Source organism: Phaethon lepturus, unplaced genomic scaffold (genome assembly GCF_000687285.1).
Source record: "Phaethon lepturus isolate BGI_N335 unplaced genomic scaffold, ASM68728v1 scaffold16989, whole genome shotgun sequence".
NCBI classification, from domain to species: Eukaryota; Metazoa; Chordata; class Aves; order Phaethontiformes; family Phaethontidae; genus Phaethon; species Phaethon lepturus.
The window spans coordinates 1-15596 of record NW_010562932.1 but is presented as its reverse complement, the minus strand read 5'-3'; the positions used below and the strand labels follow the sequence as shown (position 1 = coordinate 15596).

General features: G+C 35.3%; 1 protein-coding gene across 1 annotated transcript in view; it reads left to right on the top strand.

The window, feature by feature from the left end:
• Nucleotides 1-14448, top strand: part of IBTK (inhibitor of Bruton agammaglobulinemia tyrosine kinase) — a gene marked incomplete at its 3' end in the record, with an annotated part of 32984 nt that extends 18536 nt beyond the window's left edge. The window contains exons 12-24 of the mRNA XM_010294454.1: nucleotides 586-672; nucleotides 1618-1700; nucleotides 1814-1851; nucleotides 3587-3683; nucleotides 4076-4177; nucleotides 5167-5284; nucleotides 6919-6979; nucleotides 7695-7822; nucleotides 9556-9668; nucleotides 10375-10523; nucleotides 11267-11430; nucleotides 13061-13153; nucleotides 14290-14448. Of these exons, the coding sequence (XP_010292756.1) occupies nucleotides 586-672; nucleotides 1618-1700; nucleotides 1814-1851; nucleotides 3587-3683; nucleotides 4076-4177; nucleotides 5167-5284; nucleotides 6919-6979; nucleotides 7695-7822; nucleotides 9556-9668; nucleotides 10375-10523; nucleotides 11267-11430; nucleotides 13061-13153; nucleotides 14290-14448 (1392 nt within the window). The remainder of the gene's footprint in view (nucleotides 1-585; nucleotides 673-1617; nucleotides 1701-1813; nucleotides 1852-3586; nucleotides 3684-4075; nucleotides 4178-5166; nucleotides 5285-6918; nucleotides 6980-7694; nucleotides 7823-9555; nucleotides 9669-10374; nucleotides 10524-11266; nucleotides 11431-13060; nucleotides 13154-14289) is intronic.
• Between the last annotated feature and the right edge of the window lie 1148 nt (nucleotides 14449-15596).

Genomic DNA, 15596 nt, shown 5'->3' with positions numbered 1-15596 from the left:
GGGAAAGAGCTTTTTCAGGGCAGTTTTCTTCACTGTGGTTTTTGTAAACATTAAAAATTAATCAACAAAGATGTGAAGCTGCTGCTAAAACTGAGTTCCCAAGTAAAATTTCCATGTTTAAGCACTTTCCCTTTGAAAGTCTATTACTTTGTAATCCACCAGCAGCGCTCCTGTGTCTTTACCATCCCATTCGCAAACCTCCTTGATGTATTAGGGTGCGAAGAAGCCTGTGGTGAAACATTCATCTCTTCCAAACCACTGTCTTTGCTCAGATAACTGATTGGTAGTGGTATATATAACTCTTAGATTTTTGACCTTGTGCTGTTGGACACAAGTATAGCAGTATGGCTTTCATCTAAGATAATAAGATAGCTAAGATGTGGGAATAATGTCAGTTACGTTTTACGTCTGCAGTGAAGACTTTCAAGTAACGACTGGCCCTTTCTAGTTGTCTGTGATGGATGATTTTGATCCTTTTCACAATATGAGCCCAATGAAGTGCTGCTACTTTGTGAAACTCTTCTTCTTAATGGCTTGAACTGTATACTAACTATATTACTTACTGTTAATGTTAATGGTTTGCAGGTTGGATGGAGTCAGGTTAGAAAATGGAAAAATTAATGTTGTCAGCAAGAAGAATGGGAACAAACCAAAATTAAATCAGAAGAAATGGTAAACTTTCAAAATCAAACTTCCCCTACCCCCACCATCTTCCTCTTATGACATCTCTTTATCTGTTAAGTTTAGGCTAAGGTTGATCAGCTGTATTTTAATTTCTGGTGCATACTTGTCTCTTTCACAGTGACTCATGTTTGGTAGTTCTCTGTAGATGCTTATAGACTGATCTAGGACTTGGGAATCTGGGATAGATTATGTATGGTATATTTTTGCTTGCTTTTTGTGTACATTAATGTGTTCTGTGGATTAAATGTGTCATAGAATACTAATGCCAGAAGAAATGTAATCCAGTCAAAAGCAGTTTGACTTTTGCAAATATGCTTGCTATGACAATAAGACTACATGGATTGGAAATAAGCAAATATATAATATTTTTGTTATTAAGAAAATCTCTGGAATATATTTCAATATAAAAATTCCTTATGGTTTTATCAATGATGTTTGTTTTTTAATTCCATTGGTGCGATTGGGCTATTTATACTCAAAGGCTTGAACAGTCTACTTGTGTAGTAAAAGCTACATTGCATAAAAGTAACTTTTTCATAGAATTTGGATTACTCCACTCTTAAAATGCATTGTCAAAGCTTATAGTAGCTACTAGCGTAAAAGAATAACTAACTTAATATAGACCATTTAAGATTGACTAAATTTAGCCATAATTAATTTGGTCATAGCAGTTTTGACCGTGTAATATCAGGTAATTGACCATGTTTTGAAGGAAATACTTCAGATGGAATTTTGAGAGCTCAACTTTGAACAAAAAATTTCTTGAAACTGTCGTGCCAGTACTTTTAGGTTCATTTTATATTATTAAAGTTCAGGTGTGTTTTAGTTTAAAGGATAAATCCTAACTTGCTAAAGTAAGCATTTATTTGTAGAGTTTAAAACTTGTAGCTCTTCTGAATAGTCACGGTTCTGATCCTATTACATATCTTCTAGTTCGTACCTCTGCGATGTGACCCTGAAATCTTTAGATGGAAAGGAATTCCCGTGTCATAAGTGTGTACTTTGTGCAAGACTTGGTATGTGTGTGTATTTATATATATTTATATATATATATAAAAATATATAAGTCATATTGTCTTTTTTAACTGAAATTTTATTGCATCTTGAACTGAAATGCCTTTCTTTACAGATTATTTTCACAGCATGTTAAGCAGCTCTTGGATTGAGGTAAGCTTGCCAATAAGTATGTGTGGGTAGAATGTTTTGTTGCATCAAGTAAGTGACAGCTTTTCAGTTTTTCCTAGAATAACGTACCCTAAATACTGGGGAAAAGGAAAGACTGAATTCTTGGATCCTATTTGCAAGGGAAAAAAAAAAAAATCATATTTTTGGTTACTCTATATTTGTACTATTGAGGTTGTGTATTAAATGAGAATAATAAATGTAGTAATGTGTATCAAAGGAAATTAAAGTATTACTTTTGTTTTAGAGGTTTATTCTAACTAGAGCTAGTTCATGGATTTATAAAAGCTGCTGGACTGTTCTTACGGAATAGTGCTTTGGATGAATTTTCATTTTCTTTCTGTAAAAGATCTTACAATTTAGATAGTATGCAGTATGGAATAGCTTTTCATATGTAGTGAGTGAAAGATACAGCAGAATTGAGAGTCAATGTGTAAGATCTTTAGCTGACTTTTACTGTGAATGAAATCGAGGATGTCAAGGACTATTCCACTTAGTCACCAGCTGCTGCTTCAAAAGGTGTAGATCTTTTATTTGTCTTGGTTCCTATCTGATATCTGTGTGTCGATGCCCTGGATGTTCCTGGACATCGTAATTTCACTAAATGTCTCTGTTTAAGTATCTGAATACTGTTGATAATGCTTGTTGAAAGAGAGGAAAGGAGAAGCATTTTTCAGAGACTGAAAGCTGAAGCAGCGTGCGAGAGTTTTCTCAACTTTAATAGTTACGTGGCAATATGTAAATTTAAGAACCTGGCAAAGTGCTGGCAGTTCTCTTCTGCTGTATAACAGAAATTTACCTGTCCTCTAAGTTACTGTGCTGAGGAAACATATCCAAAACACTGTGAGACAAGTGATTGATGTATTAATTTTTTTCAAGTGTTGAATGTCTGTTTGTATCGTTGATTTCTGTATCAGTTGTATGTAGTTCATAAATTATCTATTATTTCATAAGTAAACTATACTAATTTTGTAAGTAAATATTTTGTGAATCAAGTGCTCTAGATGGTGTATAAAAATCTTAATGTCTGTAAGAGATTTTTAAACTTCAGATGGGAAATATGTCAATACCAGTAACGCATTCTGAAGCAAAAGAAATCTTTTAGTACAAAACTTTACTGTAGTACCACCTGAAATAAACCAGTTTTTAAGCAGGGATGTTTCATAAACTTGAATGGTGACAATTACATGGTTTAATGGCTGATGTTTACTCATACAAAAGCTTTGCCTTAAGGGTTAAGATAGTTCTTCAAATGGAGGGTTTGCTGAGGACCTTATTTTCCGAGGGATTAACAGTAATGGCTACTTTCATTTTATTCTTGCATGGGAATTTGAGATTTCACTAGAACTTTTACCTTGAAAGGAAAGCAATTCAGTACTTGCATGGGGGATTCCTGTAGTTCTACTTCTAAACAATTGTGGGTGAAGTAATATAATCAAGGAAGATTGTTAGAGAAGATGCTCAAACTGAGCTGTTTCATGGATATTTATTGAGAAGTTTGGGCAGATTTTAATTGCTCTGCTACAATCAATTCTTAATTGAAGAACTTGAACAGATTCTTTGCAAATGCTTAAATAATTTTTGTTTTAACTTTGAAAATGTGACCCTCAATCTGAGTAATTTGATAAATGTAATTTCTGTCTTAATTGTGTATTTTGTTCTAAGTAATCAGCTTCTTTTACTTTTTTTGTCTATTTTTTTAAATCCTTTTGCCTTTTAGGCTTCCTGTTGTTCAGCTCTGGAAATGCCAATCCATTCTGATATACTACAGATTATTGTAGATTACCTGTATACAGATGAAGCTCTTGTGATAAAAGGTGCCATTAATATATTTTCAATTCACCTGTAGCTCCTGCAATTCTTACATTCTTAAAATAGAAATTCAATACCTAATATGGTCGCATGGAAGTTTTATGTAGAAAATACAAAGTTTTGTGACTCTTGCTTTAGATTTTGAGGTGAATGCTGTACCCCAAGCCTTTTTGTACCTTTTCTTTAATTTGTCAAACTGCAGTTTTCCTTTTTCATCCTTCTCTGCTTCAAAATAGTGACTGTTTGTGCTCTTTTAAGCTATTCCTTGTGCTGTGAAAATCCCATCAAAATTTGCAAAGCCGTTACATTTGTCCTTTGGTAAAATCTCATTGAAGCTGTATGTGTTAAAGTTGCTTTTGACTTGCCCACAGTGTTTACATGATTCTTTGTTTTCCAGATTCTCAAAATGTGGAATTCATATGTAATGTTCTTGTGGTAGCAGACCAACTTCTTATATCCAGACTTAAAGAAATCTGTGAAGTAGCCATTGCAGAAAAACGTGAGTTCTTCCACTTATATTATAAAGGGTTAGAGAATAAAAAATGCTTTTTTGAGATATTAATGTTGTTGCCTATTTCAGCACAGAATTATTTGCTTATGTTCCCTTGCTCTGATTACCTTTTACTGTTCGCTGCATAGCTGTTAATACTTGCTTCTTCAGTCTGGGTGATGTTCTAGGTTAGCATAGTCTTCTGTTTCCTATGCATCATTGTCTTCATCTCATGCTCTTTAATAAAAGAAAAAAAAAAGGTAAAAAATAAAAAGTAAAAAGCCAAAAAACGTCAAAACCACTACAACAAATACATAAAACTTTTGTAAAACCTTTATTTCATTGAATTAAAACTTCTTGTCTTTAAAACATGATAAAATGAATTCTGTGTTTCTATTTCTGTCCTTGTATTTAGTTCCACTAGTTCTGCTGTTGCTCGTTTGACACAATGCTGTTTCTGTATGGCTCTGAAGATCTGTCTCTTCTAGAAAACACTAAGTGTCGTTGCTTAGCTTCATACAAGAAGTCAGAATACAATTTCTGCTTGGCATTTCTTAGTGACTTCCATTTCTCTCTCTCTCTCTCCCTCCTTCCCGCCCCCCCTTCCCCCTTCATCCCCCTCTTCTTTTTTTCTTTCTCCCTGCTGAAGGAACATTTGGAGCTTTAAGAGCTGTTTACGCTGTATACAAAACTTGCTATTTTTGACTTACTTTTTCCCCTGTGTTTTGGACTGCTGAGTTTCAGTATATTGAAACTGATAGGTTTGTAGGTAGGGCCTCTCTGTTTTTATGAAGCAGCCGTTAACATTCAAGCTGCTACAAAGCTATGTGCAGCTTGCTGTAGTTTATGGCCACTTGAATATTAGCATTTTTTCTAGGAATGGAGAAATATATGATACATTTCAATAACTAGATCACACTGTGCAGTAAGTCTTAAAAACTGCTGCATGATACTGCAGCATGTTATCCAATTTAGTTTCTTGTGTTTCTTCTTTGCAGTTACTTTAAAGAATGCTGCTGAGCTGTTGGAGTTCTCAGCAATGTATAATGCTGAACAGTTAAAACTATCCTGCTTGCAGTTCATAGGACTCAATATGGCAGCTTTGCTTGAAGCGAGGTAAGGAGGAATGCACATATGTTCATGTACTAGCTGTTAAATTCAAACATCCCAAAAAGGCAAAAGAGTTGGAAGAACTAATAGGAGCAGTTAAATATTAAAATGCAAGTGAATGCTGCAAGTTTAACGGGAGGCTCATTCTTGCCAAACAGGAAGAGCGAAACTTCTAAATATCTGTACATAGTGTACCAGTTCTATAATAAAAAACCCTATGTTACAATCTGGCAGGAAGAGCCTGAATTAAGGGGAGAAACCTCTCTTGAATTCAGTGGGCTTTGACATTAGGCCTAATTTTTTTCAGGTTTTTAAAATTGTTTTTGAATATGCAAAAAACTGCTGTAGCTTTCTGTTGGTTTTTTTTCTTCTTTTTTTTTTCTTTTAACATGGTAGTTACTATGCAAATTGAATTCATTTTAAGTAGGTTCATTACAGCTCGTGAATTTTCCAAAGATGATGGGCCTGCCTTCTGGTAGTCTCTTTGTTTTAACTGTCTGTAATGAGGGCTGAACAAATTAATTACCCTTGCTTTCCCCAATGATTCAACTAGGGTTCTAAGAAGTTGAAGATGTGCTCTGGCCTTCCTCCTCTTGATGCTTTTGGACATGGCTTCAAGTTGCTTCCAGAGTACATATCATCCTCTCAGAGCAAGCCTTATCAGCACTGATTGATCTTCCTTTCTAGCAAAGACTTAACACCCCCCACACCCCCCGCCAAACAATGAAACAAAAAAACCCCTCATCTCTATTATTGGTCCACTCTGTCCACTCCTACCCTTTTTGTCATGCTTCCTTTTGCCTGTAGAATTTATTAGAGATCTGAACCAGTTCAGAATGCCAGCACTTCGTAGCTGTGTTGCACGACTGCTCTCCTTCTATGACAGATACAGGAACTCATTCATGTTACCAGTTTTCCTCTTCACATCTTTATAAAGTATAAAAATTTTAGCATTTGATTTTGCAAAGAGTAAAAATCTAGTAATGTTGTCTTAAGTATTATTCTGACTTCAGATTTGTTTAATCTTACGCCTGGAAAGGACACGCAATATTCTTACTACAATTAAGACTGTATCTGCGTTTTAGTGAAAATCTGAAAATGTCATTACTGGGTAGCAAGACTTTTAGTCTGAGACACCTGAGATGGATAGAACTTAGTCATGACAGCTTTGTGCAAGGAGAGCCACTCATGCAGGCAAGACAGTTCTGTTGAGTAAAGTTTGTTGCTGTAGTATTATTTTTTGGCATAAATGCCAAGGGATGTTGTGGATGAGTTTTACAGAAGAATTTCTGTAGACTTGGAGTATTAGATACATGTCAGGAAGACTTGAAAGTATGCAGAAATAGGCAAAGTAGTGACCAGTTCATGGTAACTTAACTATATAGGTCTATATTGGCTGTGGCCTTAAGTAAAGTTAGGCTATCTGGAAGGGGTATGGGTTTGATCCTGCCTTACAAGGGCATTGACTAGTTTATGTTTTGTATTCATTTTCTTCCTTCTGACTCTGTGACCACCATGAATATGTAATTACACCTGTAGGTGAGATTCATCTGAAACGTTCATTTGAATTTTTCATTAATGTGATTTTTTTTTTTTTTTTTTTTTTAAGCTGGTAAGATAAGTTTGTATTTATTTTTTAGGACTCTGGATGTCTTAAGTGATGAAGTTGTAAAGGATCTTTCTGTTTATTACAGGAAAATGGTAAGTTGTACACCTTGAGTGTAAGCTGATTAGGTTTAAAATGAGAACAGATGAGTAATGTCTGTAGATGACAGGCTGAATGTGGAATGTCTGACTCAAAAGCTAAGATTAGCAGCTGCTATTATCACTCTCATGGAGCTCATATTTCATTATTCACTAGCCACTGCTGCAACAGTATTGTGTCCTTTAATTATAGACATTAAATGTATTAATGATCTGTAATTAACAATTGTTGCTTCAAAAAACCGTAAGCAAAACCTATGGAAAAGAGCATCTGTTACTTAGAAGAAAGGAGAAGAAAGCAAATTTGACTTCTCCAATGTAAAGTTCAGGGTGATCATATAGATCTTAAAAGGAGTAAGAAAAATAATGTGAAAGTTGAACTTTAATGAAAAGGAGGAAACCAAGGCACATTATAATGCAGTATTCTTTAACTGTACAGTAGTAAAAGATGAATGTTTGCAAAACCTTGAAGCATTTTTTTGTCTGGAGTTGCAGGTAGCTGAAACATAGGCATCCTGAGTCTCCCACAATAATTCTCTGTTTTACTTAAAGTTACTTATAAACTTAAGTTTATAAGCTGGTTAAATAATTAATTACTTGATCTGTAAAAGTCTTTTAAATGACAGTCAGGTTTGGCCCTTTTACAAGAGGTGATATATTTGCTAGCATACAACTTAAAAGCGGTTACACTAAGTTTCTCTTACAACTACAGATTCCAGCTATGGTCAGGAGAGTAATTACTCCATATCCAGATGGACCTGACATAAGTTCTTTTGAACCTGAAGATGGGGAGAACTTTGTCTTTTTAAGGGAAGATGTGAATCCAGAACAAAATTCTCAGTAAGTGTCTATTTTTCAGCAACATTTTTAACTAGGTGAGCTGTATATGGTATTTACCCCCTTTTGGATGGTGCCTGACTCTCTTTGGATTCAGAATTGAAATATTAAGAAATAGGAGAAATGGAGATTTCAAAGACTGTTCTTTGATTCCCTTAAGTATTTTAAAAATATTACACAACTTGCAGCAAAGCACTTTTTTCAGTTTGTAAGTAGTATGTGAGTAAAGGTAGCAAAAAAAATTTCACAGTATTGTTTGGGAGTTGTGCATGTGATGAGAGTATCTGTGTAAGACCAGCTGTGGAGTTCATTGAACTTCACTGAATTAGGAGAAATCAAAAGAGAAAAACCCCAGACTTTACTGTATCTTTACTATAGATACTTCTGGAAAATTGTGTTAGTCTACATTTCTTAATACTAACAGAAGTGTCATGCAAAATGGGAAGTTTTATAGCATGAGATTTTAATCTGTCAGTTTGAAGTGGCTACTGTCTGGCTATAGAATAACAAAAGCAGCAACTTGTGCTTAAGAGGTATTAGAAAATGTGATCCAAACAACTGTAGATCAGGTGGTTTTGTGGACTTCCAGTATTCTGTCTTTGAACATTTGAAAGCTTGGGAGCACTAGAATCTGTAAAAGTCTTGTGAGACTAACAATATGCAAATAATAAAGTTACAACTGCTTTTTTTGGTACAGTTTTTTAAACTGTAGAAATTGGCTATGACATCACAACTATGAAAAGTTAATTTGATAGCATGACTTGGTAACATGCTTCAGAATAGTGAAATGTGATGTCACTGTTGCAGATGAGACCTCATTTGTGGTATTGTGTCCTGACCGCTTGTGTCAAGAAAAGTTATGCTAAATGAGCTAGTACAGGTAAGGACTAGTAAATCAAGGGAACTGAGAGGCTATTTTGTATGAGACTTCAAGCCTTTCAGTGTTCTTAAAGGCTGGACAATAGCCTTTAGGCAATAGGGCAGTCAAAAGATTAAAAAAACCCCAAACATTGTAAGATTACAGTATTGATACATGAATGAATAAGTATCTATACGGTTATTCCACAAAAAGCTTCTCTAAGAAGCTTTTTGAAATAGGGCTACTGGAGCTGTGATATAATTTCTGAATTTCTAGTAGTTTTGTTAAAATAAAAGATGCCTTTTATTTGATTCCACTCTTCCTAATATCATATATAGGAACACAGGACATTTTGGTAACGTGACCATATACCTGCTTTATCATAGAACTAGTATTATCTTGGTGGCAATATTTTTGTTGGGGAAAAATGAGACCAACTGTGGAGTTTATTGAACTTCACTAATTTCTGAGAAATCAAGAGAGAAAGAAGTGGAACCTTGGATGTAGTTTGCTTTATGTCAGTTGCTGCAATGTGTAGCAGGTTTAATCTTACCTAGGTGGCAGTGCCAGCCTATGAAGCTGCAGCATCTTCCACTGTCTCAGAAGTTTTTCTGCAGTGTACTGGACCAGAGACTAGGTCTAGATTAGAAAAAAATTTTTTTCTTCCTCCCCCCAAATAGTTTACTAAATAGTTGTGCCAGTGCATAAGCAGAGCAAGAACAAGCAGCTAGTGACAGCTGGTGGGACCAGATATTACTGCTTGAAGTACAACACTTGCTGCTGACTGAGAGCCTTGACATTGACACTGATAGTTCTGAGGCTCAGTTTATTTGGCTTTAATCCATCTTGGGTTTGGTTTCTTTCTTTTTTTTAATAGGGAAGCCCTTTTCAAAAGAGCAAAAACTAAGGCAAAAAAGAAGCCACGAAAACGGTCTGACAGCTCTGGAGGATATAATCTATCGGACGTTATTCAGAGTGCAGCCTCTACAGGTCAGTGGGAAAGAGGCTTCTTTCAGATATTAAAACAATATAAAATTTAATATGCAATGTGATATGATTTCTATACCTCAATAAGAAAATCTGGCAAAGATTATTTATTTTCTAGTGAACACCATAGTGAATTTGAACAGTGAATTCTTAAGTTTTGTTTGAAAGAATGTTTGTCATATTAAGCTTGTACCCAAAACTCAGATTCTGTAAAAGCACGTGTTTTATCAAATAAACTTAATGCACCCTTTCCCTTGTGGTTTTAATTAGGGGAACATTTCTTCTTTTTTTTTTTTCCTTTTTTTTTTTTTTCTTCTTCTGGAATATAAAAAATAAATTAGTCACTTTTAGTGAAATTAGTTTAGTGAAAATATGGCAGGAGCTTTCATTTTCAACAGAAAAGTGTCAGTGTTGCTTCCTAAAACTGTAGATTGTGAGACAGAGAAAGAAAACAGGGAGTAATCTTATTCTGAAAAAATATTTAAGACTATATTTTAATATTATTCTAATTTTAATATTATTCTAATATTTATAACTTAAGACTTGCTTAAATTTGCTTATACTTATTACAGTCTAGTATACTGGACTAGGTAAACTTCTGGTTATTTTGTATTCATCACATGGAGTGAATAAATTTTGGGGGTTTTTAAGCATTGCTTAGTCCAGCTCTCATGATTTAATATTTCTACTCTCTCTTCTTATTTCTTAGGCTCAGTGAAACTGGATAAAACCAACTCTGTAGAATCACTTCCAGAACTCTTAACATCTGACTCTGAAGGTAGTTATGCAGCAGTGGGTAGCCCCAGAGACTTGCAGTCTCCTGACTTCACAAAGGGATTTCATCCAGAGAGGATGGAGGTTGGATTTTCTTGTTCCTAGCAACTTATTTGTTTGTGTTTATCTAGTCCATCAAAAACAGAGTTTGTATTTTGGAGCGTTTCTGAGAAGCTGTTGTCCTTAAAATGGAGTAGACAACTTTTAAGTCGTTATTGTTTTTCTGATAAATAAAAATTAGTATTCCTTATTAAATCTTCTAAGAGTAATTTATTCATGTAGTACCGTAATAAGAATTTTTATATGCTGTAGTTTTCAGCAAATTTCAAACCAGAAGAACAATTATGTAAAGTCTTTATCTACTTCATTTAAAATGCAAAGTAAATCTGAAGTTCAGAAGCCCCTCAAAAAAAAAAAAACAAACCCACCAAAACCAAACAGAAGCTAAAAAACTCAAGGAAAATTCTGTTGTTCTTTGACTACTGTAGTTGGACAGAAGTATGGTCCAGGATAACTGAGGCACAACTGGCAAAGAGGATAAGTTTGAGAATTGTGTCTATGTTAAGTGTTAAAGCTTTAGAAGTGAACATCTCCATCTGTCAAGATGCATATTTGGACTTAACTGATTCAGGGTGAAATGTGAAACAAAACAATGCAAAAAAAGGTACAAATAGCAGACTGATCAGGGATTCACTGGGTTATTGCTCTTTTTGAGGTATCCTTTAAAATCTTTTCACTTACATGTGAAAAGTCGTTTGTCACATCAATTTTTTTCTAAATGAAAAAATGTGAGATATTTATTCCAACATTTTTCTGTCTTTTTCCAGATGAAGGACAAAGCATGCAGTCAGGGTATGAAACCCTCTCAACCTAGCAAGGAGATAAAGTCATACAGGGAATCATCAGCATTGACACAGTCTGTTCCACAGTCCATTCCCAGTGCCAAAAACAATTCTGCAAGCTCTCCCAATTGGGTAGCAACCAGTTTCAGGTGGAGTAATAGTTGTGCCTACCTAACTTACAATCACTGTTCCACACCTGGTAGTGAATGTTAATAATATGCTATTCAGACTAAAAAACTATCTGCTCTTCAAAAGATCATACATTACTTGACATGTGAATTAAGGATTTTGATAGTTTTATTAAACTGGTACATTTATTTAAATATTCTTTGAGAAAAGCAATTGCTAGGTCCTTTTTTTTTTTTTTAATTAAGTGCTGCCAGTCTGGACTTCTAATATCTTTTTTTAGAAGGCCTGCTTGGTTAGCACTTTGTAAAATATTTGACAGCATTTTGTAGAATTAGACCATGCTTGAAGTCATTAGAAACACCATTGTACTTTGACATTTTTAAGGTATGACTTTAAACTTAAACTGTCTGTGAAAATCAACACCTCAGGTTAAACTGATAAAGTAATAAAAAATCTATTATTAATTTTTATCTGTAGCAGTATCTGCATATGAAAAAGGAGCAGCACTGTGACAAGACTATTCTGTCTTGCCTGATGTGCTGTCTCTGACAGTTGTCAGTAAAGGTTGAATAGAGAAGAGTTTAAGAATTTAGGGATTGTATAGTGATAATTTCCCACAGTTTTCCCAGGCTTTGTTGGTTTGTGGCTGATGGGCTTTGTTAATACAGGTGATACAGCTGTAGAAATTAGAAGTTGCAACTCTGAACTGTATCGTTTGGTGAGCAGGGTCCATTAGGAAACTGTGTTTTGTCTCACTCTGTATTTGTGCAAGCCTAAGTCTATGCAGAGAGGATAACACTTTCCTCTCTATGCAGAGAGGAAAAAGCAGGCAGCACTGTTGTGTAGAATGTTGAAAGGATTAATACTGTAGTGTATTTGGTTGAACTACTGTGGAGGAGCAGTGCCAACAGGGTTTGGTGTGAGCTCCCAGTGGTTAGTTAATTCACTAGTTAGTCTGTGGCAGTTGGGTTTATGTAGGGAGAGGCAGAGGGAGTGCTGCTTATATTTTATTTCAGAGCTTGTCCTTGATAACACAGCATAATTTACAGATGCCTTTAAGTACACAGTTTTTAACTTACAGTTTTATGTAAAGCTTGGACATGTCTGGATTTACTTCACGTTTGTTTCTGTGCAAGTTTAAAATCAGGTAACTTGTGAAAAGGAAACTGATTTCTAAAGTTTGAGAATTTTACTGGTGTTTGTACAGAGCTCTAACTTCACAAATAGTGTTCACTTTGCCATATGAAATAATTTTAATCCTGTTCTTCAGCGAAAGGTCTAATTCAACCTTCATGAAAGAGCTGTGAGCAGTGCTTCTCTAATACTTAGCATGAGCAGTTGACTACTAAATAAGTATCCTGGATTTAGGTATCTAACTTTTTTAAAGTAATCATAGTTCACATCTTTTTGTTTCATAGTATAATGAGTCTTGAAAGTATTTTTATAATGTGCTCTTAAATATGTATATATTTATAAAAGTTTTGTCAGAAACATTCTATTTGAGGTTTGCCATAATTGAGGAAACAGACATAAATTATACATCCGGTTACCAATCTTATATATGATTTAGAGGATTCCAGTGAAGGCTGGAACTGTGGAATGTGAGTAAAAATGAGTGCCTTGTAAGGTAACTTTTTATTTTTCACTTAGCCCTGCCAGCCCTCCTGCTATGGATCTAAGAACCATCATGGAAATTGAAGAAAGCATGCAGAAATGTGGAACCATGCCAAAGGCAAATTCAGGGTTGGTAAAAAACCAAAATCTATAAAAGAAAAGTGTGATAGACCAGGCTGTTATGAATTTACTTAGTGGTTCAGGCAGTTCAGAGTTTAAAACAAGCAGGAGAAAAGTTGTCCTATTTGGTTTTGACCAGCTTTGTTTACTTCAGTTCATTATGGTGTTTTTCTGGGAGCATGCAAAATTTATCCCTTCATTTTACTGTAGTCTTGTTTGGTAAACTACTGCAAAAGCTGTTGAAATGTGAAAGAAAGAGCTGGTAAACTAGTATCTTAAATCAGTGGCCTGCTCTGCTGAGCTTTCCTATTTCTCAACCCAAAAGAATTAATTCTTGTCCCTAGCACTTTGGAAATTACTTGTGGACCAGTACTGTAATTGATGCTGAAGTTTGTTTCTTGTCGCACACTCTCTGACCTCCCCCAGCACCCATGTATTGATATTGACCGTTCTTGCTCGGAGAAGCATCCCAAAGAGACAGGGAGATAAACGTACATTTTCAGGAGGCAGTGGATTAAGCCTGATGTTTCTTAACTGACGACATGTAGAAGAGAACTGGAGATGATTTTCATGACCTTTGAAGTGTAGCAATCTTGTAAAGAATGCAGCAACCCTTTACTAGGCTCCAGGACCACTGCCCTATCTCTGGCTAGATAAACTCAGAAGCTGTGAACAAAACAGCCAAGACTGAAGAATCCGAGTAACTGAGGAAACAAACTATTATGAATATTAAAAATGACTATATTGTGTTGTATACGTTTCTTATGCATGCATATTTTTGGTTTAAGGGAGCTAAGCTTCTGACAGTCTGAAAAGTCACAAAATTAGAAAATAGTCTTCATCTGGTGGTAGTCCATCTCTTTCGGAGGCTTGATTCCTACTCTGCATGTTTTCATTTGTAGACATCTATGTGAAGAATTGTTTCATGATGTTTTTCTTTCTGTCACTCTTGATATTCATTGATCCTTCTTTTGCTCCCCAGCCATCCAACTCCTTCCCCCCACCTATACTCTTTTTTGGTACTCTAGGCAAAGTATTTTGGACTAGGAAAGAAGTATTTCTCAGTTGAATTTGCAAGACTAAAGGCCAGTCATCTCAAAGGACACTGATCTTACATCTTCTCTCTCTGCAATATCAATTCACAGCAGAATGGTGTCTCATGGAATCAAGCTTTCTCAGAAACAAAGGAAAATGATTGCCCTGGCAGCAAAAGATAATGGATCAGTAACTACCAGCACAGAGCCTACTACACTAATAACCATACCACCGCCACCTATGAAAGTTGCAAAACTAGGGAATGCATGGTATGTTATAAATCAAATACCACTTCTTTTTCTTTGGAGGGTTTTTACATGGAATAGTCTGTTAGAAGCAGTTTCTTAAATAAAAATGGCCTGGGTTCTGTTCATTAAAAAGGCTAGCATTGAACTATTTGTATCTACATTTGATGGTAATCTAGAAATTCAGAGGGGGAAGGGAAATGCAGTAGTTGCAGTTTAACAGTTCTTTGAAATTTTGCTACAGTGAGTCAGAAGACTGCATCCCAACTGGTTCTTGCCTGTGTGTGATGTGGTATTTGCAGATGGTATCAAACAAGCATAGAAAAAGAAGGTTAAGCACAAATTGTATAACTTAGTCCAGGAAGAGGTTATTGAAAACCATTATGAATGCTGTTTTTTCTCTGTCAAAAACATAAAGAAAAATATTGGCCCTTCCTGGGGGAAAGGGCTAGAATGACTTTGGAGTAGAACAAAAATAGACCGAAATTATAGATAACAAAGTTATTTAAGTGGCTAGGAGCCGGAGGGAGGGACAGATGCTGTTAAGAACCCTTATGGTGGAAGGATGCATAATGGGTTTAAAATTACTTTTAATGCTGATTACACGCAATTTAAATGTTCAAGTCAATGTCACGGGTCTCAAAGAGAAAAATTGTTTATCATCTGTTCAATGAACTGGGTTTACAACAATGAATGTAGTGAGGTGCTAGCCCGATTCATGCTTTGTTTTTCACATTTAGAGTTGGTACTGGATGCAAGCATAAAGGCATAACTGTAAAAGTTGCAAGCTATGTAAATTTAATGTGTTTAATTACTACAGAATAAATACCTATCTGCATACTCTTAACTTGAGAAAAAAAGAGTCAGACCACTTGTGAGAGGCTGAGAAAAAGTTAGGCTGCTTCCTGGCAGTAGTTGCTTCCTGAGATGTGTTCTGTGTCAAAAGGTTTAGGGTAATATCTAGAACTACTCGCTTCTCTACTCTATTTCATGTATCTACTACCTCATCTTTCTTTTTATGATCAGCACCTTGAGTTCGAAGTGCCTTTAGATTTACCTGAGGTTCAATATAGGTCTGTTGGTTTATCTTAGTTTAAAACCGTAGTAAAAACAGTAAAATGAGGGTCAGCAAAACTGCTATCATGAACTTCCAGAGGGCAGACTTTGGCCTG